The sequence below is a fragment of the Rhinoraja longicauda genome, chromosome 1 (assembly GCF_053455715.1).
Source record: "Rhinoraja longicauda isolate Sanriku21f chromosome 1, sRhiLon1.1, whole genome shotgun sequence".
Classification (NCBI taxonomy): Eukaryota; Metazoa; Chordata; class Chondrichthyes; order Rajiformes; family Arhynchobatidae; genus Rhinoraja; species Rhinoraja longicauda.
In genome coordinates, this window is record NC_135953.1 from 4,272,341 (window position 1) to 4,295,183 (window position 22,843).

At 48.2% G+C, this 22,843-nt stretch overlaps 1 protein-coding gene across 1 annotated transcript in view; it reads right to left on the minus strand.

Moving 5' to 3' along the window:
• The window catches only part of exoc6b (exocyst complex component 6B), a 563,998-nt gene that overhangs the window by 448,894 nt on the left and 92,261 nt on the right, over positions 1 to 22,843 (minus strand). The window contains exon 5 of the mRNA XM_078404240.1: positions 20,726 to 20,771. Within this exon, the coding sequence (XP_078260366.1) occupies positions 20,726 to 20,771 (46 nt within the window). The remainder of the gene's footprint in view (positions 1 to 20,725; positions 20,772 to 22,843) is intronic.

Consider the following 22,843-nt stretch of genomic DNA (forward strand, 5'->3'; position numbering starts at 1 on the left):
TTAAAGAACATTTGGACAGGTACGTGCTTAGGACAGGTTTAGAGGGATATGGGCCAAACGCAGGCAGGTGGGATTGGTGTAGATGGGGCAAGTTGGCCCTGTTTCCACGCTGTATCACTCTATGACTCTGAATTAGTCGGGCCTTTCGAGATCAAGCCTCTGGAATGAATCATAGGCAAGAATGGTGGCGGTGCGTTAGAGCAAATGCCTTAGAGCACTTGCAGGGCCAGAGGCACAGGTTCGATCCCGACTACGGGCGCTGTCTGTACGGAGTTTGTACGTTCTCCCCGTGGGTTTTCTCCGAGATCTTCGGTTTCCTCCCACACTCCAAAGACGTGCAGCTTTGTAGGTTAATTGTCCCTAGTGTGTGTAGGGTGGCGTTAGTGTGCGGTGATCGCTGGTCGGTGTGGACTCGGTGGGCCTGAAGGGCCTGTTACTAGGTTAATTCCCGGAATTCCCAGAATGGCGGGACTATCATATGTTGAAAGACTGGAGCAACTAGGCTTGTATACACTGGAATTTAGAAGGATGAGAGGTGATCTTATCGAAACGTATAAGATTATTAAGGGATTGGACACGTTAGAGGCAGGAAACATGTTCCCAATGTTGGGGGAGTCCAGAACAAGGGGCCACAGTTTAAGAATAAGGGGTAGGCCATTTAGAACTGAGATGAGGAAAAACTTTTTCAGTCAGAGAGTTGTGAATCTGTGGAATTCTCTGCCTCAGAAGGCAGTGGAGGCCAATTCTCTAGATAGAGCTCTTAAGATCAGCCATGATCACATTGAATGGCGGTGCTGGCTCGAAGGGCCGAATGGCCTCCTCCCGCACCTATTGTCTATTGTTTCCGCGCTGTATCTCTGAACTAAACTAAAGACGGTTGGTGCTGTGCCAGGGATGGCAGCACGCTCTGGCAGATTGCAAGAAGGTGGCGGGTGCGAGACAAATGAGGTTATCCTGAGAAAACAGGAGCTGGGGACAGTGCGTGTGTCAGCTCCAACGTTAGTGAGACTGCGGAGGATGAACAATATTTAGGAAAGAGCGTTTGTTGCTGACGTGGAACGGTAGGAGAAATGTGAAACCCCCTCCAACGATATCATCCTGTTTCAGAGATGATGTGCAAGTCTGAAGAAGGGTCCCAGCCCAAAACGTCACCCATTCCTTCTCTCCAGAGATGTTGCTTGTCATAGAAACATAGAAAATAGGTGCAGGAGGAGGCCATTCGGCCCTTCGAGCCAGCACCGCCATTCATTGTGATCATGGCTGATCATCCACAATCAGTAACCTGTGCCTGCCTTCTCCCCATATCCCTTGATACCACTAGCCCCCAGAGCTCTATCTAACTCTCTTTTAAATTCATCCAGTGAATTAGCCTCCACTGCCCTCTGTGGCAGAGAATTCCACAAATTCACAACTCTCTGGGTGAAAAATTGTTTTCTCATCTCAGTTTTATAAATGGCCTCCTCTTTATTCTTAGTCTGTGGCTCCTGGTTCTGGACTCCCCCAACATTGGGAAAATTTTTCCTGCATCTAGCACATTGGGAACATTTTTCCTGCATCTAGCACATTGGGAACATTTTTCCTGCATCTAGCTGTCCTGCTGAGTTACTCCAGCTTTTTTGTGTCCATCCACAGGACAATGCTACCTCGATTGGAGGGTATTACATATCATCAGAGTTTTGACAAACACGCAGGCACGGTGGCGCAGCGGTAGAGCAACTGCCTTAGAGTGCCAGAGACCCGGGTTCGATCCTGACTACAGGCGCTGTCGGTACGGAGTTTGCACGTTCTCCCCACGACCACGTGGGTTTTCTCCGAAATCTTCGGTTTCCTCCTCACGCTCCAAAGACATGCAGGTTTGTAGGTTAATTGGCTTGGTACAAATGTTAACAAAAGTGTGCATTGGGTAGTGTTATTGTGCGGGGATCGCCGGTCGGCACGAGCTCGGTGGTGGGCCGAAGGGCGTGTTTCCGCGCTGTGTCTCTGAGTCCGGGGGGCAGGCAGCATCTCTGGAGAAGGATGGGTGACGTCTTGGATAGGGACCCATCTTCAAACTGAAAGAAGAGAGTGGGGGGTGGGGGTCGGGGAGTTGTAGGGAAAGGGCAAACTTGAATTGGTTTCACTGGAACGTCATAAGTTGGGGAGCCCTGACAGAAGTATATTAAATTATGAGAGGCATAGATAGGGTAGACAGACAGAACCTTTTAGATGTCAAACACTAGAGGGCATGACTTTAAGGTGGTGTAATATATGAAAATAACTGCAGATGCTGATACAAATCAAAGGTATTTATTCACAAAATGCTGGAGTAACTCAGCAGGTCAGGCAGCATCTCAGGAGAGAAGGAATGGGTGACGTTTCGGGTCGAGACCCTTCTTCAGACTGATGTCAGGGGGGGAGGGACAAAGGAAGGATATAGGTGGAGACAGGAAGATAGAGGGAGAACTGGGAGAGAGTTTGAAGGAAATGTGTGGGGCAAGGCTTTTAAACAGGATGGTGGAGGATATTGTGGCCTTTAAGAGGCTTTTTCGATAGGTACATGGATCTTATAAAAACATATAAAATTCTTAAGGGATCGGACAGGCTAGATGCAGAAAAAAATGTTCCCCATGTTGGGGGAGTCCAGAACCAGGGGTCACAGTTTAAGAATAAGGGGGTCGGCCATTTAGGACTGAGATGAGGAAAACCTTTTTCACCCAGAGAGTTGTGAATCTGTGGAATTCTCTGCCATAGAAGGCAGTGGAGGCCGATTCACTGGATGTTTTCAAGAGAGAGTTAAATTTAGCTCTTAGGGCTAACGGAATCTAGGGTTATGGGGTAAAAACAGGAATGAGGTACTGATTTTGGACAATCAGCCATGATCATATTGAATGGCGGTGCTGGCTTGATGGGCCAAAAGGCCTACTCCTGCACCTATTGTCTATGTTTGTATTTTTCTATGAATGCAGAGACAATAGCAGCATTTAAGGGGCTATTTGACAAGCACGTAGATACTGGTGCCTAACAATGCTTTCAAGAGAGAGTTAGATAGAGTTCTTAAAGATAGCGGAGTCCGGGGGTATGGGGAGAAGGCAGGAACGGGTTACTGATTGAGAATGATCAGCTATGATCATAATGAATGGTGGTGCTGGCTCGAAGGGCTGAATAGCCTCCTCCTGCACCTATTGTCAATTGTCTATAATGCTGAGAGCGATATCTTCACTCTGTATCTTCTCTTTGCTCTACTTATCGTCCATGATTTTGACGATCGTATTGATGTATAGTATTATCCAACTGTTATCAAACAGCTGAACCATCCTATCACCAGCCAGAGAGCAGTGCTGAACTACAACCTGCATCATTGGTGATCTTTAGATTATCTCTGATCGGACTTTACTTGCTCTACCTTGCACTAAACGTTATTCCCTTTATCATGTATCTGTGCACTGTAAATGGCTCGACTGTGATCGTGTATTGTCTTTCCAGTGACTGGTTAGTGCGCAACAAAGGTTTTTCGGTACATCTTGCAATAAGTTCTGGCCTCTGGCCTCTCTCCACTGGCTCCCAGTACGGTACAGAATCACCTTCAAGCTCCTCCTATTCACCTACAAAGCCCTAAACGGGCTTGCCCCCCCCATCCCCCACCCCCATATCAACAATCTTCTAACCCCCCTCTCTATCTCCAGGTCCCTCAGGTCGGCCGACTTGGGGCTACTGACTATCCCGCGGTCTAGGCTTAAGCTCAGGGGTGACCGCGCTTTTGCGGTTGCAGCTCCTAGACTGTGGAACAGCATCCCTCTCCCCATCAGAACTGCCCCCTCCATCCACTCCTTTAATGTCCAGGCTCAAAACCTATTTCTACTCCCTAGCGTTTGAGGCCCTCTGAGGGGGCGCTGTGAACTGTTTATGTATGTGCTGTTATGTTTGTGTGCCATTGTATGTTCGTTTCTTAGTACCTGAACTGATGTACAGCACTTTGGTCAACGTGGGTTGTTTTTAAATGTGCTATACAAATAAAATTGACTTGACTTAACTGAAACTGAAAACAAGGTTTTTCACTGTACCTCAGTACACGTGACAATAATAAACCTAAACCTAACATGCAAGAAAAGGAACGATTTTTCTAATTTCAAGTAACCCTTGCATTCCCTCTCGTTTTATTGTTCGTGCCACCATTCTTCATTACCACCGCCTCCACATCCAACAATGGACCATTGTGGGCTCGTTGGTCATTGGTGCCGGCTCTGATCTGTTCTGCACCTTTTCATACCTCAAGTTTCCCTCTCCCCCGTCCCTCAGTCTGAAAGACGGGTCTCGTCCCAAAGCATCACCTGTTCCCTTTCTCCGGAGATGCTGCCTGACCTGCTGAGTCCCTCCAGCATTTTGTGTCTATCTCTGGTGTAAACCAGCATCGGCAGTTCCTCCCTAACGTGCAGGCAGGTGGAGTAGTATAACTTGGCATCATGTTCTGTACTGACATTGTGGGCCAAAGGGCCTGTTCCTGTGCTCAAGACCATAAGATCATAAGGTCATAAGTGTTAGGAGCAGAATTAGGCCATTCGGCCCATCAAGCCTCCTCCGCCATTCAATCAAGGCTAGTCTATCTCTCCCTCCCAAACCTATTCTGCCCTCCCCATAACCCCTGCCATAAATATATACATTGACTTGGCCTCCACAGCCTTCTGTGGCAGAGAATTCCACAGACACTGTTCTGAGTTTTCATGGACAGGTTCTGCGTTTCCAGCACTGACTGTTCTAGTTCCAGTATTTTCAGTTTCCTTGCTCTCCACGTGTTAGCCTTATGTTATGCTGCCACCTAAGGACAGCACACGATAAAAGAAAATGAAAATTTTAAAAACTGCAGATGCTGGAAATCTGAAATAAGAACTGAGAACGCACAAAACACTCTGCACGTCAGGCCAGCATCTGAGAAAGGAAAAACAGGATTTTTAAGGCAGAGATTGATTAGATTCTTTGTGTAAGAAAATAACTGCAGACGCTGGTACAAATCGAAGGCATTTATTCACAAAATGCTGGAGTAACTCAGCAGGTCAGGCAGCATCTCGGGAGAGAAGGAATGGGTGACGTTTCGGGTCGAGACCCTTCTTCAGACTGATGTCAGGGGGGCGGGACAAAGGAAGGATATAGATTCTAGATTTTTAGATTTAGAGATACAGCGCAGAAACAGGCCCTTCGGCCCACCGGGTCCGCGCCGCCCAGCAATCCACGCACACTAACACTATCCCACACCCACGAGGGACAATTTTTACATTTGTCCAGCCAATTAACCTACATACCTGCACGTCTTTGGAGTGTGGGAGGAAACCGAGGATCTCGGAGAAAACCCACGCAGGTCACGGGGAGAACGTGCAAACTCCGTACAGACGGCGCCCGTAGTCAGGATCGAACCTGAGTCTCCAGCGCTGCATTCGCTGTAAGGCAGCAACTCTACCGCTGTGCCACCGTGCCGCCCCTCGATATAGGTGGAGACAGGAAGATAGAGGGAGAACTGGGAAGGGGGAGGGGAAGAGAGGGATTTAGATTCTTGATCAGTTCGGGTGTCAGGGGTTATGGGAAGAAGGCAGGAGAATGGGGTTAGGAGGGAGAGATAGATCAGCCATGAATAAGTGGCAGAGTGGACTTGATAGGCCGAGTGGCCTAATTCTGCTCCTCTGACATGAACTTATGAACTTTTGAACTAAGTTAACGCTTCAATTCTTTAGGACAATCTATGGAACAATACTATATCCACCTATCACCTGCCCGGCCTTGTCCTGCCCCTCCGCTCTCTGGGCCTTCTTCACTGGGCCCTTCACGGTGGCGCAGCGGTAGAGTTGCCGCCTTACAGCGAATGCAGCGCCGGAGACCCGGGTTCCATCCCGACTACGGGTGCTGTCTGTACGGAGTTTGTACGTTCTCCCCGTGACCTGCGTGGGTTTTCTCCGAGATCTTCGGTTTGCTCCCACGCTCCAAAGACATATGTAGGTTAATTGGCTTGGTAAGCGTAAAAACAAAAATTGTCCCTAGTGCGTGTAGGATAACGTTAGTGTGCGGGGATCACTGGTCGGCGAGGACCCGGTGGGCCGAAAGGGCCTGTTTCCGCGCTGTATCTCTAAACAAAAACTCCCCACCTCCATTACCGTCAATCATTCTGAGGAAGGGTCCCGACCCGAAACGTCACCTACCCACGTTCTCCACAGATGCTGCCTGACCCGCTGAGTAACCCCAGCACTTTGTGCTTTTAATTCACCAGACTGATGCCTGGATTAGAATTTATTGGCTAGCGGAATCAAGGGATATGGGGAGAAGGCAGGCACGGGTTACTGACTGTGGATGATCAGCCATGATCACAATGAATGGCGGTGGTGGCTAGAAGGGCCAAATGGCCTCCTCCTGCACCTATTTTCTATGTTTCTATGAGAACCAGAGGACACAGGTTTAAGGTGAAGGGGAAAAGATTTTAAGGAATCTGAGGGTTAACTTTTTCACACAAAGGGCAGTGGGTGTATGGAACGATCTGCCAGAGGAGGTAGTTGAGGCAGGGACTATCCTAATGTTCAAGAAACAATTAGACAGATACATGGATCGGACAGGCTTAGAGGGATATGGACCAAACGGCTTAGAGGGATATGGACCAAACGCACGCAAGTGGGACTAGTGTAGCTGGGACATGTTGGCTGGCCTGGGCAAGTTGGGTCGAAGGGCCTGTTTTCATGCTGTATGACTGTGACTATGATGAGGTTAGCCCTCATCCTCCTGCCCTCCAAGAAAGAGTCCTAACCTACCCAACCTCTCACTACAGCTCAGGCCCTCGAGTCCTGGCAACGTCCTTGTGTTGGTCTAATGGATGTATAGGAAAGAACTGCAGATGCTGGTTTAAACCGAAGATAGACACAAAAAGCTGGAGTAACTCAGCGGGACAGGCAGCATCTCTGGAGAGAAGGGATGGGTGACGTTTCGGGTCGAGACTCTTCTTCATGCTGAGAGTCAGGGAACATTCAGTCACTCTAACCCCAACAGGAAGACCTTAAAGCCCTCTGTTTCATCCTTGATTGCAGAACCAGAGTTTCCCTGACCAACATTCATTGTCAACAACCTCTCCTTCGACCACACCCACTTCTTGTCATAAGTTCATAAGAGATAGGAGTAGAATTGGGCCATTCGGCCCATCAAGTCTACTCCACCATTCAATCAAGGCTGATCTATCTCTCCCTTCTCACCCCATTCTCCTGCCTTCTCCCCACAACCTCTGATATCCGTACTAATCAAGAATCTATCAATCTCTGCCATATTTTATTTATAATGAATGCTTATCTATTTTTGCTATCCACTTTGCTACTGTAACCCTGCAAATGTCCCCGTTGTGGGACGAATAAAGGATTATTATTATTATTATTATTATTATGAATATATCCACAGCCTCCATGGCCTTCTGTGGCAATGAATTCCACAGATTCACCACCATGTCCCCTGACTCTCGGTCTGAAGATGGGCCTCGACCCGAAACGTCACCTAATCCTTTTCTCCAGAGATGCTGCCTGACCAGCAGAGTGACTCCAGCTTTTTGTGTCTGTCTTCGGTGTTAACCAGTGTCTGCCTACAGAATAGGGAAAAGGAATAGGAAAAAAAACTGCAGACGCTGGTTTAATTCGCAGGTAGACACAAAATGCTGTAGTAACTCAACGGATCAGGCAGCATCTCGGGAGAGAAGGAATGGGTGACGTTTCAGGTCGAGACATCACCCATTCCTTCTCTCCCGAGATGCTGCCTGTCCCGCTGAGTTACTCCAGAACTTTGTGTCTGTCTTCGGTGTAATGGATTTCAGGTCGTGGATCCCTTGGCAACAATCCCACCGAGAGTTACAATAGACAATAGACAATAGGTGCAGGAGGAGACCATTCGGCCCTTCGAGCCAGCACCGCCATTCAATGTGATCATGGCTGATCATTCTCAATCAGTACCCCGTTCCTGCCTTCTCCCCATACCCCCTGACTCCGCTATCCTTAAGAGCTCTATCTAGCTCTCTCTTGAATGCATTCAGAGAATTGGCCTCCACTGCCTTCTGAGGCAGAGAATTCCACAGATTCACAACTCTCTGACTGAAAAGGTTTTTCCTCATCTCCGTTCTAAATGGCCTACCCCTTATTCTTAAACTGTGGCCCCTTGTTCTGGACTCCCCCAACATTGGGAACATGTTTCCTGCCTCTAACGTGTCTAACCCCTTAATGATCTTATATGTTTCGATAAGATCCCCTCTCATCCTTCTAAATTCCCGTGTATACAAGCCTAGTCGCTCCAGTCCTTCAACATATGACAGTCCTGCCATTCCGGGAATTAACCTAGTAAACCTACGCTGCACGCCCTCAATTGCAAGAATATCCTTCCTCAAATTTCAGGTCGTGGGTCTCTTGGCAACAATCCGACCGAGAGTTACTGAGCGCTCTCCGTTTGCAAAAGCCCGTTGGCCTGAGGAGATGGTGTCGGGAACTGCACACCATCTTGAGAAGGGAGCAGAGCCAGGGGCCTCAGCTGGAATGTCAATGAAACGTCTTCCCTGGCGTTGAACGCCCGCCACATCTCCTCCCCATCTGGGTCGTGGGTTTGTGTGTGTTTGTGGCGCAGATGTGGGTCGTGCTTTCCCAGAACAGGCAGCGTAATGTTGGACCCTGTCCTGGTGGTTTTGCTGAGTCTTCGAGCGTGGGATTCAAGGCACGGAAGTCGCGGCGAGCGGCAACGGTGGGAACGTGGATCGTAAGGTCATAAAGGGATAGGAGTAGAATTAGGCCATTCGGCCCATCAAGCCTACTCCGTCATTCAATCATGGCTGATCTATCTCTCCCTCCTATCTCTGCCTCAGAAGGCAGTGGAGGCCAGTTCTCTGAATGCTTTCAAGAGAGAGCTAGATAGAGCTCTTAAGGATAGCGGAGTCAGGGGGTATGGGGAGAAGGCAGGAACGGGGTACTGATTGGGAATGATCAGCCATGATCATATTGAATGGCGGTGCTGGCTCGAAGGGCCGAATGGCCTCCTCCTGCACCTATTGTCTATTGTCTATTGACAAAAAGCTTTTCACTGTACCTCGGTACACGTGACAAGAAACTAAACTAAACCAAATGTCTAAGGAAAAGCTTTGTTTATATGTGCTATCCAAACAGGTCAGACAAACCATACATAGATACAATCAAAGGTATTTATTCACAAAATGCTGGAGTAACTCAGCAGGTCAGGCAGCATCTCAGAAGAGAAGGAATGGGTGACGTTTTGGGTCGAGACCCTTCAGCAGGTCAGGCAGCATCTCAGGAGAGAAGGAATGGGTCTGAAGAAGGGTCACGACCCGAAACGTCACCCATTCCTTCTCTCCTGAGATGCTGCCTGACCTGCTGAGTTACTCCAGCGTTTTGTGAATAAATACCTTCGATTTGTACCAGCATCTGCAGTTATTGTCTTATAGATACAATCAAACTCACGTGCATGTGTGACCCTTCTTCAGCCTGCATCCTTTCCTTGCTCCTGTGCCCTGCCCCCCCATCCCGGCCCCAGGGGCAGCTTTGCAAGAGGACCGCAGCTTGTTGCCACAGCGTGCTTCCACCATCTGCTGCTCAGACCCGTGTGGCCTGCTGTCAAGTTCACGAGTCTCGCGTCAGGAAGTGGACAACATGTGTATATCAGCCACACGTGCTCCTGTGACAACGAGCTGGATCGCAGACAGGGAGCTGCAGCTCACGTTGAGTGCTGACAGCAGTCGTCAGCACGTGGGGGAGGACTTGACAGGGAAAAAGATTTAGTGCCATGGAGTCATTGGGTCATTTAGCGTGGAGACGGGCCCGGCGGCCCAGCGTGCCCACACCAGCCAACGTACCTCGGGGTGGCCAGCTGTCCCGCCTTAGCCGGGACATCCCGTATTTTGGGCTAAATTAGTTTGTTCCCGTACGGAACCGCCCAAGTCCCGTATTCGTAGGGTTGCCAACTTCCTCACTCCCAAATAAGGGACAAAGGGTGACGTCACCGCCCTGCGACTCACGTGACCTCACCCAGCCAGCGGCCACGTGCTCCCGCTCCACCAATGGTGGCCGCCCGAGCCGGGCGGCCGCCATTGGTGGAGCGGGAGCACATGGCCGCTGGCTGAGTAAGGTCGCGTGGGGCGCGGGGCGGTGACGTCACCTTCTCTCGTATTTGCCAATGGAATGTTGGCCTTCATAACAAGAGGAGTTGAGTATAGGAGCAAAGAGGTCCTTCTGCAGTTGTACAGGGCCCTAGTGAGACTGCACCTGGGGTACTGTGTGCAGTTTTGGTCTCCAAATTTGAGGAAGGATATTCTTGCTATTGAGGGCATGCAGCGTAGGTTCACTAGATTAATTCCCGGAATGGCGGGACTGTCATATGTTGAAAGACTGGAGCGACACTGGAATTTAGAAGGATGAGAGGGGATCTTATTGAAACATATAAGATTATTAAGGAGTTGGACACGTTAGCGGCAGGAAACTTGTTCCCAATGTTGGGGGAGTCTAGAACCAGGGGCCACAGTTTAAGAATAAGGGGTAGGCCATTTAGAACTGAGATGAGGAAAAATGTTTTCAGTCAGAGAGTTGTGAATCTGTAGAATTCTCTGCCTCAGAAGGCAGTGGAGGCCAATTCTCTGAATGCTTTCAAGAGAGAGCTGGATAGAGCTCTCAAGGATAGCGGAGTCAGGGGGTATGGGGAGAAGGCAGGAACGGGGTACTGATTGAGAATGATCAGCCATGATCACATTGAATGGTGGTGCTGGCTCGAAGGGCCGAATGGCCTCCTCCTGCATCTATTGTCTATTGTCTATTTGGGAGTGAGGAAGTTGGCAACACTAAACGTACCCCTATCTATGTCGCCAAGCTGGGACATCTGCACACACTAGCACTATCCTACGAACACCAGGGACAATTTACAATTTTACCAAGCCAATTAAACCTCAAACCTGTGTCTATGGAGTGTGGATGGAAGCCGGAGCACCCGGAGAAAACCCACGAAGGTCACGGGATGAACGTACAAACTCCGTGCGGACAGCACCCGAGGTCATGATCTCTGGCGCTGTGAGGCAGCAACTCTACTGCTGCGTCACTGTTCCGCCCTTAAATTAAACTAAACTCTATACGTGTCTTGTATAAGAAGTTGGTGAGACCGCATTTAGAATATTGTGTTCAGTTCTGGGCACCATGTTATAGGAAAGATATTGTCAAGCTTGAAAAGGTTCAGAAAAGATTTACGAGGATGTTGCCAGGACTAGAGGGTGTGAGCTACAGGGAGAGGTTGAGCAGGCTGGGTCTCTATTTAGATTTAGATTTTTTTAGATTTAGAGATACAGCGCAGAAACAGGCCCTTCAGAGAATGCCACATCCACTCTATCTAGGCCTATCCCGGATACTGTAGCCCTGAGCTAACAATAGACAATAGGTGCAGGAGGAGGCCATTCGGCCCTTCGAGCCAGCACCACCATTCAATGTGATCATGGCTGATCATTCCCAATCAGTACCCCGTTCCTGCCTTCTCCCCATACCCCCTGACTCCGCTGTCCTTAAGAGCTCTATCTAGCTCTCTCTTGAAAGCACTCAGAGAATTGGCCTCCACTGCCCTCTGAGGCAGAGAATTCCACAGATTCACAACTCTCTGACTGAAAAAGTTTTTCCTCATCTCCGTTCTAAATGGCCTATCCCTTATTCTTAAACTGTGGCCCCTGGTTCTGGACTCCCCCAACATTGGGAACATGTTTCCTGCCTCTAACGTGTCCAACCCCTGAATAATCTTATATGTTTCGATAAGATCCCCTCTCATCCTTCTAAGTTCCAGTGTATACAAGCCTAGTCGCTCCAGTCTGTCAACATAACGACAGTCCCGCCATTCCGGGAATTAACCGAGTGAACCTACGCTGCACGCCCTCAATAGCAAGAACATACTTCCTCAAATTTGGAGACCAAAACTGCACACAGTACTCCAAGGGAGACACCAAGAAGACTTGAGTTCAAGGCATCTCGGAGCGCACATAAAAGCAAAGGCAGTGACTGCTGCAAAGCTGGTCAGGTCACACAAATAGGGAACAGATGGAGGAAAAGACAAAGAAACTATTAACAGGAATCAGAAGGCCATGAAGCCTGGCCAATGCTAACACCAGTTACCCCCCACACTATGTACAACATGAGGCATCAGTCTGTCCATTACACTGGCTGAAGGAGGTCTATTGGCCAGGACGTGAAGCTAGCACCTAATCTCATAATGTTACGAGACTTGCCACAAGACACCCTTAACATAGAACACAGAACAGTACAGGAACGGGTCCCTCAGCCCAGTGTCTGTGCTGAACATGATGGATGCCAAGATAAACTAATCTCTGAGGCTGTGCCCTCTGGTCCCAAACTCTCCCACTAGTGGAAACATCCTCCCCACATAGAAACATAGAAGATAGAAAATAGGTGCAGGAGTAAGGCCATTCAGCACTTCCAGCCAGCACCGCCATTCAATATGATAACATTCATGGCTGATCATCCTAAATCAGTACCCCGTTCCTGCTTTCTGCATTCAAGAGAGAGCTAGATAGAGCTCTTAAGGATAGCGGAGTCAGGGGGTATGGGGAGAAGGCAGGAACGGGGTACTGATTGAGAATGATCAGCCATGATCACATTGAATGGCGGTGCTGGCTCGAAGGGCCGAATGGCCTACTCCTGCACCTATTGTCTATTGTCTATTGTCTATTTCAGGTTTCCTACATCTGCAGTGTTTTGCTTTACCGGTGCAGTTTGTTGCAGGTTTCTTTCACCTGCAAAATGATTAATGATACCTGTGATCTGTGGTTCTTCCAGGGTGCCCCAACAGCACAGCCATTCAATGAGATCATGGCTGATCATTCCCAATCAGTACCCCGTTCCTGCCTTCTCCCCATACCCCCTGACTCCGCTATCCTTAAGAGCTCTATCCAGCTCTCTCTTGAATGCATTCAGAGAATTGGCCTCCACTGCCTTCTGAGGCAGAGAATTCCAGAGATTCACAACTCTGATTTGCAGCCATGGTTTCCTGCTGTTGTCTAATTTGAGGAAGGACGTTCTTGCTATTGAGGTTCACGAGGTTAATCCCTGGGATGGCGGGACTGTCATATGAGGAAAAGATTGGAAAGACTGGGCTTGTATTCACTGGAGTTTAGAAGGATGAGAGGGGATCTTATAGAGAATTAAATAAAATCATGAAAGGACTGAACAAGCCAGAAGTTCCCAATGTTGGGCGAGTCCAGAACCAGGGGCCACAGTTAAAGAATAAAGGGGAGGCCATTTAAAACTGAGGTGAAAAGAAACTTTTTCACCCAGAGAGTTGTGAATTTGTGGAATTCTCTGCCAGAGGGCAGTGGAGACCAATTCACTGGATGAATTTAAAAGTGAGTTAGATAGAGCTCTAGGGGGGCTAGTGGAATCATGGGATATGGGGAGAAAACAGGCACGGTTTACTGATTGTGAATGATCAGCCATGATCACAGTGAATGGCGGTGCTGGCTCGAAGGGATGAACGTACAAACTCCGTACGGACAGCACCTGAGGTCAGGATCTCTGGCGCTGTGAGGCAGCAACTCTACTGCTGCGTCACTGTTCCGCCCTTAACTAAATTAAATTAAACTAAACCTCTATATGTGTCTTGTATAAGACGTTGGTGGGACCGCATTGAGAATATTGTGTTCAGTTCTGGGCACCATGTTATAGGAAAGATATTGTCAAGCTTGAAAAGGTTCAGAAAAGATTTACGAGAATGTTGCCAAGACTAGAGGGTGTGAGCTACAGGGAGAGGTTGAGTAGGCTGGGTCTCTAATCCTTGGAGAGCAGGAGGATGAGGGGTGATCTTACGGAGGTGTACAAAATCATGAGAGGAATAGATTGGGTAGATGCACAGTCTTTCACCCAGAGTAGGGGAATCGAGGACCAGAGGACATAGGTTCAAGGTGAAGGGGAAAAGATTTAATAGGAATTTTTCACACAAAGGGTGGTGGGTGTATGGAACAAGCTGCCAGAGGAGGTAGCTGAGGCTGGGACTATCCCGTCGTTTAAGAAACAGTTAGACAGGTACATGGATAGGACAGGTTTGGAGGGATATGTACCAAGCGCAGGCAAGTGGGACTAGTGTAGCTGGGATTTTGTTGGCCGGTGTGAGCGAGTCGGGCCGAAGGGCCTGTTTCCACACTGTATCACTCTAAGACTCTATGACTCTCAGCTATGCCCTGAAGTCTTTTATATTTCCACCTTGGCAGAAATGTTCTGACTGTCTAACTCTATCAACAAGCTTTTGATTTCCTGTCCTGATATTGAAATAGTCAAACAAAAATTCACATGGCAATAATAAACCAATATCAATAACCAGCAGGTGGACACAAAATGCTGGAGTAACTCAGCGGGGTCAATAGACAATAGACAATAGGTGCAGGAGTAGGCCATTCAGCCCTTCGAGCCAGCACCGCCATTCAATGCGATCATGGCTGATCACTATCAATCAGTACCCCGTTCCTGCCTTCTCCCCATACCCCCTCACTCCGCTATCCTTAAGAGCTCTATCCAGCTCTCTCTTGAAAGCATCCAACGAACTGGCCTCCACTGCCTTCTGAGGCAGAGAATTCCACACCTTCACCACCCTCTGACTGAAAAAGTTCTTCCTCATCTCCGTTCTAAATGGCCTACCCCTTATTCTCAAACTGTGGCCCCTTGTTCTGGACTCCCCCAACATTGGGAACATGTTATCTGCCTCTAATGTGTCCAATCCCCTAATTATCTTATATGTTTCAATAAGATCCCCCCTCATCCTTCTAAATTCCAGTGTATACAAGCCCAATCGCTCCAGCCTTTCAACATACGCCCCCTCCCCTGACATCGCGGGGCTTGGGTCGGCCCGCCTGAAATAGGCCGCGGGATTTTTCTCTGCTCGGCGGGGGCTTCAATGTCGGGAGCCACGACCGCCCCGACGTGCAGCGGCAGCGGCAGCGGCAGCGTCTTCGCCCGCCCCAGATCGCGGGGCTTGCGTCGGCCCGCTGCGGACCTTTCACCGTCCGGCGCTGCCTGGAACGTGGCAAGTACAACAGCCTGACCGCGGGAGAAGACGGCAGGGGAAGAGAAAAGACATTCTGGCCTTCCATCACAGTGAGGAGGTGACTGGAGGAGACTCACTGTGATGGATGTTTCTTTTTTGTGTGTTTTGTGTTGGTTGGGGTTGTGTTATTTGCTTATTTTATTGCTCTTATTGTTGGACTGTGGGCGACAAACTCTCGTCAAAAAAACTTGGTTTTTGGAAGACAAATAAAGATATCCTGAATCCTGAGAAGGGTCTCGACCCGAATCGTCACCCGAGATGCTGCCTGACCCGCTGAGTTACTCCAGCATTTTGTATCCACCAATAAACCAGAAGCCAATTCAGTTTGATAAAAACTTCTATGAAATTCTTACCGATGTCAACAGTAACGATGTAACATAAATCACATTCCCAATGGCTTCATCTTTGATGAAGAGTCAAGTATTGTCATCTGTCTCGAAACAGAGCAGCGAAATTCTTACTAGCAGCGGCATAACAGATGTATAAACATAGTATTCTGTAAACACCATACCAAACAACAAAAAATGTTCTGTATATTATATACATGTTAAAAAATGAACAGAAACAGTGCAAATATAAAAACAATACCCGCAAGTCTATCCAGTTCAGAGCTTATTTAGAGGTTGTAGTTCATAAGTTCGAGGAGTAGAATTAGGCCTTTCGGACAATCAAGTCTACTCCGCCATTCAATCATGGCTGATCTAACTTTCCCTCCTAACCCCATTCTCCTGCCTTCTCCCCGTAACCCCTGACACCCGTACGAATCAAGAATCTGTCAATCTCTGCCTTAAAAATATCCATTGACTTGGCCTCCACAGCCGTCTGTGGCAAAGAATTCCACAGATTCACCACCCTCTGACTAAAGAGATTCCTCATCTCCTTTTATTCTGAGGCTATGACCTCAGGTCCAAGGCTCTCCCACTAGTGGAAACATCCTCTCCACATCCACTTTATTCCGGCCAGTCACTATTGAGTAAGTTTCAATGAAGTCCCCCCTCATTCTTCTAAACTCCAGTTCCTTGAAATGCTCATTATATGTTAAGCCGATCATTCCTGGGATCATTCCCATAAAACTCCTCTGGACCCCATCCAGGGCGCACATCTTTCCTCAGATATGGGCCCCAAAACTGCTCACAATACTCCAAATGCGGCCTGACCAGCGCCTTCTCAAGCCTCACCATTACATCCCTGTGTTTGTATTCTAAATCTCTCGAAATAAATGCACTGCATTTGCCTTTTTTACTACCGATTCGACTTGCACATTAACTTATTGGGAACCATGCACCTGCATTCCAAAGTCTCTTTGCACCTCCGATTTCTGAACTAGATGGTTTATCGTGTTTAATAGCTTGATAACTGTAGCTGCTCCTGAACCTGGACGTTACAGTTTTCAGGCTCCTGTACCTTCTTCCTGATCGCAGGGGTGAAGTGAGAGTGTGGCCAGGGTGGTGTGGGTCTCTGATGATGTTGGCTGCCTTCTTGAGCCAGCGACTCCTGTAGATCCCTTCGAGTTCAGTTTAGTTCATTGTCACGTGTGCCGAGGTACAGTGAAAAGCTTTTGTTGCGTGCTAACCAGTCAGTGGAGAGACTACATGTGATTACAATCGAGCCGTTTACACTGCACAGATACATGGTAAGGGAATGACGTTTAGTGCAAGGTAAAGCCAACAAAGTCCGATCAAGGATAATCCAAGGGTCACCAATGAGGTAGATAGTAGTTCAGCACTGCTCTCTGGTTGTGGTAGGATGGTTCAGTTGCCTGATAACAGCTGGGAAGAAACTGTCCCTGAATCTGGAGGTGTGCGTTTCCACACTTCTATAATTGTTGCCTGATGGGAGAGGGGAGAAGAGGGAGTGGCCGGGGTGCGACTGGTCCTTGATTATGCTGCTGGCCTTGCCGAGGCAGCGTGAGGTGTAGATGGGAGTCGATGGAAGGGAGGTTGGTGTGTGTGATGGTTTGGGCTGCGTCCACAATTGGTGAGGAGGTCAGTACCCGTGATGGACCGGGCAGTGTCCAGCACTTTTTGCAGTCTCCATTGCTCCTGAGGAGGAGGTGCTGGCTTGAAGGGCCAAATGGCCTCCTCCTGCACCTATTGTCTATTGTCCTGGGCATTGGAGTTGTCGAACCGGGCCGTGATGCAACCAGTCTATGTGCTCTCTCTTCTGACAGCCACCACTGACAAACCATGAGGAATTAATTGGTTTGTAAGATGAAAACGTTCTTCCAAATTGGAAGGTTTGTGCTGGGTATTATTATTCACCGTTCCCAACTTACGATGGAAGAGTTACAAATTATGCTTTTGCTTCTTACTGAATCCCAATAAAGATCCTGTTACCAGCTGAGATGTCTCTGCTAAAATTGCATGAACAAGCAAATGTGTGGGGGAACAGCAGCCGAATATGCACCCCCAAGTTAGAAATTATGTGTTTTCATTTTCCAGGGTGAGCGGGTAGGATCCAACATTGGATATTTTATAGACAATAGACAATAGGTGCAGGAGGAGGCCATTCGGCCCTTCGAGCCAGCACCCCCATTCAATGTGATCATGGCTGATCATTCTTAATACCCCATTCCTGCCTTCGCCCCATACCCCTGACTCCGCTATCCTTAAGAGCTCTATCCAGCTCTCTCTTGAATGCATTCAAAGAATTGGCCTCCACTGCCTTCTGAGGCAGAGAATTCTAAAGTAAGTGTCCTGACTTTTTATTTTCTTCACACGGACGATTTTTCAGCCAATTGTCCATTGAAGAGTCAGAGTCACACAGAATAACAAAGGGGCTCCTTGTCCACGCCAACCATCAGAGACGGGCAGCAAACGGACATGTTCTTTTGAATAATGATTTCTCTAACTTCAAGTAACCCTTGCAATCCCTCTCTCTCCCCGTCTCTCCCCCACACAAGTTGCTGTACATATTTCAAAGTCGACTTGTTGACTCTCGTTGTCTGTAACTCATTTTCACCTCGCCTAATGGTGCAACAATGGCCTGTTTCCTTTATCATCGTTACTTTTTTGCAACGTTACTTTTTTGCCCAGAACAAGGGGTCACAGTTTAAGGATAAGGGGGAAGTCTTTTAGGACCGAGATGAGAACGTTTTTTTTCACACAGAGAGTGGTGAATCTGTGGAATTCTCTGCCACAGAATGTAGTTGAGGCCAGTTCATTGGCTATATTTAAGAGGGAGTTAGATGTGGCCCTTGTGGCTAAAGGGATCAGGGGGTATGGAGAGAAGGCAGGTACAGGATACTGAGTTGGATGATCAGCCATGATCATATTGAATGGCGGTGCAGGCTCGAAGGGCCGAATGGCCTACTCCTGCACCTATTTTCTATGTTTCTATATCTTTCATTCATTCGATATCCAGACCGCCCAACATTTGCTTTTACAAATACACAATTTTGATGTCCAAAATTCAGAATTTTACATCAAAATTCATAATATGGCGCGTAATGCAACTTTTCAGCAAAAGAAAAAGTATACACGCCAAATGCGCTTACGTGTTGCGCTACATTCACGTGTGAAAAATGACTATTATTTCCAACAGTCTGTAGTTCTTGGACTACATGTACAATGTCAGGCCTATCACGAGTATCTTCTGCTATTATAGAAAGGTTATTATCATATCATATCATATCATATATATACAGCCGGAAACAGGCCTTTTCGGCCCACCAAGTCCGTGCCGCCCAGTGATCCCCGTACATTAACACTATCCTACACCCACTAGGGACAATTGTTACATTTACCCAGCCAATTAACCTACATACCTGTACGTCTTTGGAGTGTGGGAGGAAACCGAAGATCTCGGAGAAAACCCACGCAGGTCACGGGGAGAACGTACAAACTCTTTACAGTGCAGCACCCGTAGTCAGGATCGAACCCGAGTCTCCGGCGCTGCATTCGCTGTAAAGCAGCAACTCTACCGCTGCGTTACCGTGCCGCCCAGAGATTGAACAGAGATACTTTTTGCAACACAAAGAAAAAAATTGTTTTGTTTTGTTTTTTCTATTTTGCTTTTTCCTTACACATCCCAATTCTCTTGGTATTGAATAAAAGAATAATGGTCATAAAATGTATGACTACGTTATGAAGAAAGAGTTGATATATGCTACTCGACTAAGCATACGGACGTACTTGTTGAAGTAAATTCGCACATTAATTGAAAATCAGCCCAAAAAGGTGGTAATTGGCTTTACTGCTGTGCTTTTTATATCAAGTCAAGTCAAGTCAAGTCAATTTTATTTGTATAGCACATTTAAAAACAACCCACATTGACCAAAGTGCTGTACATCAGTTCAGGTACTAAGAAACGAACATACAATGGCACACAAACATAACAGCACATACATAAACAGTTCACAGCGCCCCCTCAGAGGGCCTCAAACGCTAGGGAGTAGAAATAGGTTTTGAGCCTGGACATTAAAGGAGTGGATGGAGGGGGCAGTTCTGATGGGGAGAGGGATGCTGTTCCACAGTCTAGGAGCTGCAACCGCAAAAGCGCGGTCACCCCTGAGCTCAAGCCTAGACCGCGGGATAGTCAGTAGCCCCAAGTCGGCCGACCTGAGGGACCTGGAGATAGAGTGGTGGGTTAGAATTTTTTTGATATGGGGGGGGGCAAGCACGTTTAGGGCTTTGTACGTGAACCCCGTCTTAACTAATCAATATAGTTATATAATCTTGCACTTAAATTTAATATTTATCATTACAGTTCCACCACTGATATTCTGGCACTCTTGGTTCCAGAGCTTTGCTGGTTTATCCAGCCGGCCAAGGAAGTCGCTCGGCGATGGGGATGGATGTGCCGGCTCCAGCTGGGCTGACGTTCCAGAGCCCCGGCCGCAGGTTGCAAATTCAACCCACCGATCGGCCGTGGAAGTCCCGATGAGGTCGAGATTGGCCGCCTTGCCCAGCCTAGGTGCCACATTTTCGGGGAGACTTGCAGGGCCGCGGGGCATTTCTCGCGGAACCCCTAGCGGCCGAATTGACAAATTGCAATTACCGACTGTTTTGCGGAAGAATGTGAGGCGAAGTCTGAATGGCGGAAATGAAATAAGAAATTGGAAACTTTCCGCCAAATTCGGAAGGGTTGGGAGGGGTGGACATCTCTCTATATCACCGTCTATAATCACTCGTTTCCCTTTCCCCTGACTCTCTGTCTGAAACATAGAAAATAGGTGCAGGAATAGGCCATTCGGCCCTTCGAGCCAGCACCGCCATTCAACATGATCATGGCTGAACATCCAACTCAGTATCCCGTACCTGCCTTCTCTCCATACCCCGATCCCTTTAGCCACAAGGGCCACATCTAACTCCCTCTTAAATATAGCCAATGAACTGGCCTCAACTACCTTCTGTGGCAGAGAATTCCACAGATTCACCACTCTCTGTGTGAAAAAAAACGTTCTCATCTCGGTCCTAAAAGACTTCCCCGTTATCCTTAAACTGTGACCCCTTGTTCTGGACTTCCCCAACATCGGGAACAATCTTCCTGCATCTAGCCTGTCCAACCCCTTAAGAATTTTGTAAGTTTCTATATGAAGAAGCGTCTCAAGCCGAAAACTTCACCTATTCCTTTTCTCCAGAGATGCTGAGATACACCGGCTACAATGCAATGTCCTTGACAGCCAAGGAGTAGGAAAAGAAAGCTCAAAAGCAAGATTGCGACTTACCTTTTAGTCTTCATCTGTTCTCGTAATTTGCTGTACATCTCCAGAACTGAGGGAGAGAAGGCAAAAGATCAGACACTGCCATCTGTACCTGTTTAGTTGAGTTTAGTTTAGAGATTAGGGTGGAAACAGACCCTTCAGCCCACCGAGTCCGCACCGACCAGCGATCCCCGCACACTAACACGACCCTACATACACCAGGGACAATTTTTACATTTTTGTACCAAGCCAATTAACCTACAAACCTGTACGACTTTGGAGTGTGGGAGGAAACCAAAGTTCTCGGATAAAACCCACGCAGGTCACGGGGAGAACGTACTCCGCAGAGACAGCACCCATGGTCAGGGTCGAACCCGGGTCTCTGGCGCTGTGAGGCAGCAACTCTACCACTGCGCTCCATTGGGTCAACTACCTGATCCAGGTGTCAACTTTTCTACATCGGCGAGACCAAGCGCAGGCTCAACGATCGTTTCACTGAACTCCTCCGCTCAGTCCGTCTTAACCTACCTGATCTCCCGGTGGCTCAGCACTTCAACTCCCCCCCTCCCATTCCCAATCTAACCTTTCTGTCCTGGGCCTCCTCCACTGTCAGAGTGAGGCCCAGCGCAAATTGGAGAAACAGCAACTCATATTTCGCTTGGGCAGCTTACACCCCAGCGGTATGAACATTGACTTCTCTAACTTCAGATAGTCACTGCTTTCCCTCTCTCTCCATCCCCTTCCCCTTCCCAGTTCTCCCACTAGTCTTCCTGTCTCCGACCACATTCTATCTCTGTCCCGCCCCATCCCCTGACATCGGTCTGAGGAAGGGTGTCGACCTGAAACGTCACCCATTCCTTCTCTCCAGAGATGCTGCCTGAAACGCTGAGTTACTCCAGCATTTTGTGTCTACCTCCTCCGGCCGCTCGTGGAGAAAGTTACCCCTTCAGATTCCTATTAAACCTTTCCCCCCTTTACCTTAAACCTATGTCCTCTGTTTCTCGCATTTAACTGCCCTTAATTTGACAATTAAACACTCTTAACTCTCTCCAAACATGTCACTAGGTGATGAAATGCATTGAGCTGCCTCCTTCAAACAATCTTTACAATTCCACTTTGGGAACTACATTTTCATTGCCAGATTTCTCGCTCGGGTCTCTGGCTGCAAATGATAAATAGGTGGCCAGAGATGGAGGTGGATCATTTATCTCGCAGTGTCATATGCGATTTATCAGCGGCCTGCCAACACCTTTGCTGCCCGCCCCCCCTCCTGCACACTTCACCCATCTGCTAAAGTCGTCAGCGCTCCAACGCCCCAGAGCTGCTGTCAGCGCCTGCTAACAAATTGATCCAAGCTTGGGTTCGCCATGTTTTTGTGCCAAGCCCCAGCCTGAATGGCGGTCGATGTTGATTCAGCTTATCGAAGCTGGATACAAAATGCTGGGGTAACTCAGCGGGTCAGGCAGCCTCTCGGGAGAGAAGGGATGGGTGATGTTCCGGGTCGAGAACCTTCTTCAGACCTGAAAGGGTATTCACTGTATTCACTGGAGTTTAAAAGGATGAGGGGGGATCTTATAAAGACGTATACAATTATAAAAGGACTGGACAAGCTAGGTACAGGAAAAATGTTCCCAATGTTGGGTGAGTCCAGAACCAGGGGCCACAGTCTAAGAATAAAGGGGAGGCCATTTAAAACTGAGGTGAGGAAAAACTTTTTCGCGAGAACAGAACCATGGGACACAAAAGAGACACAGTGAAGGACCCAACTTGTTTCTTCTCACATTCCAAAGACATGCAGGTTTGCAGGTTATAACAGTCATAGAGTCATACACCATGGACACTGGCCCTTCGGCCCAATCAACTCCACAGGCAAAAAGGCCCAACAGAGGATGTACTTCCTGCAGCAGCTGAGGAAACACAATCTGCCACGGGCAATGATGGTCCAGTTTTTACCCTGCCATCACTGTCCTTACCTTCTCCATCACGGTCTGGTTTGGCTCAGCCACCAAGCACAACATCCGGAGGCTGCAGCGCATTATAGAAATATAGAAAATGTGGAAACATAGAAAACTGGTGCAGGAGTAGGCCATTCGGCCCTTCGAGCCTGCACCGCCATTCAATATGATCATGGCTGATCATCCA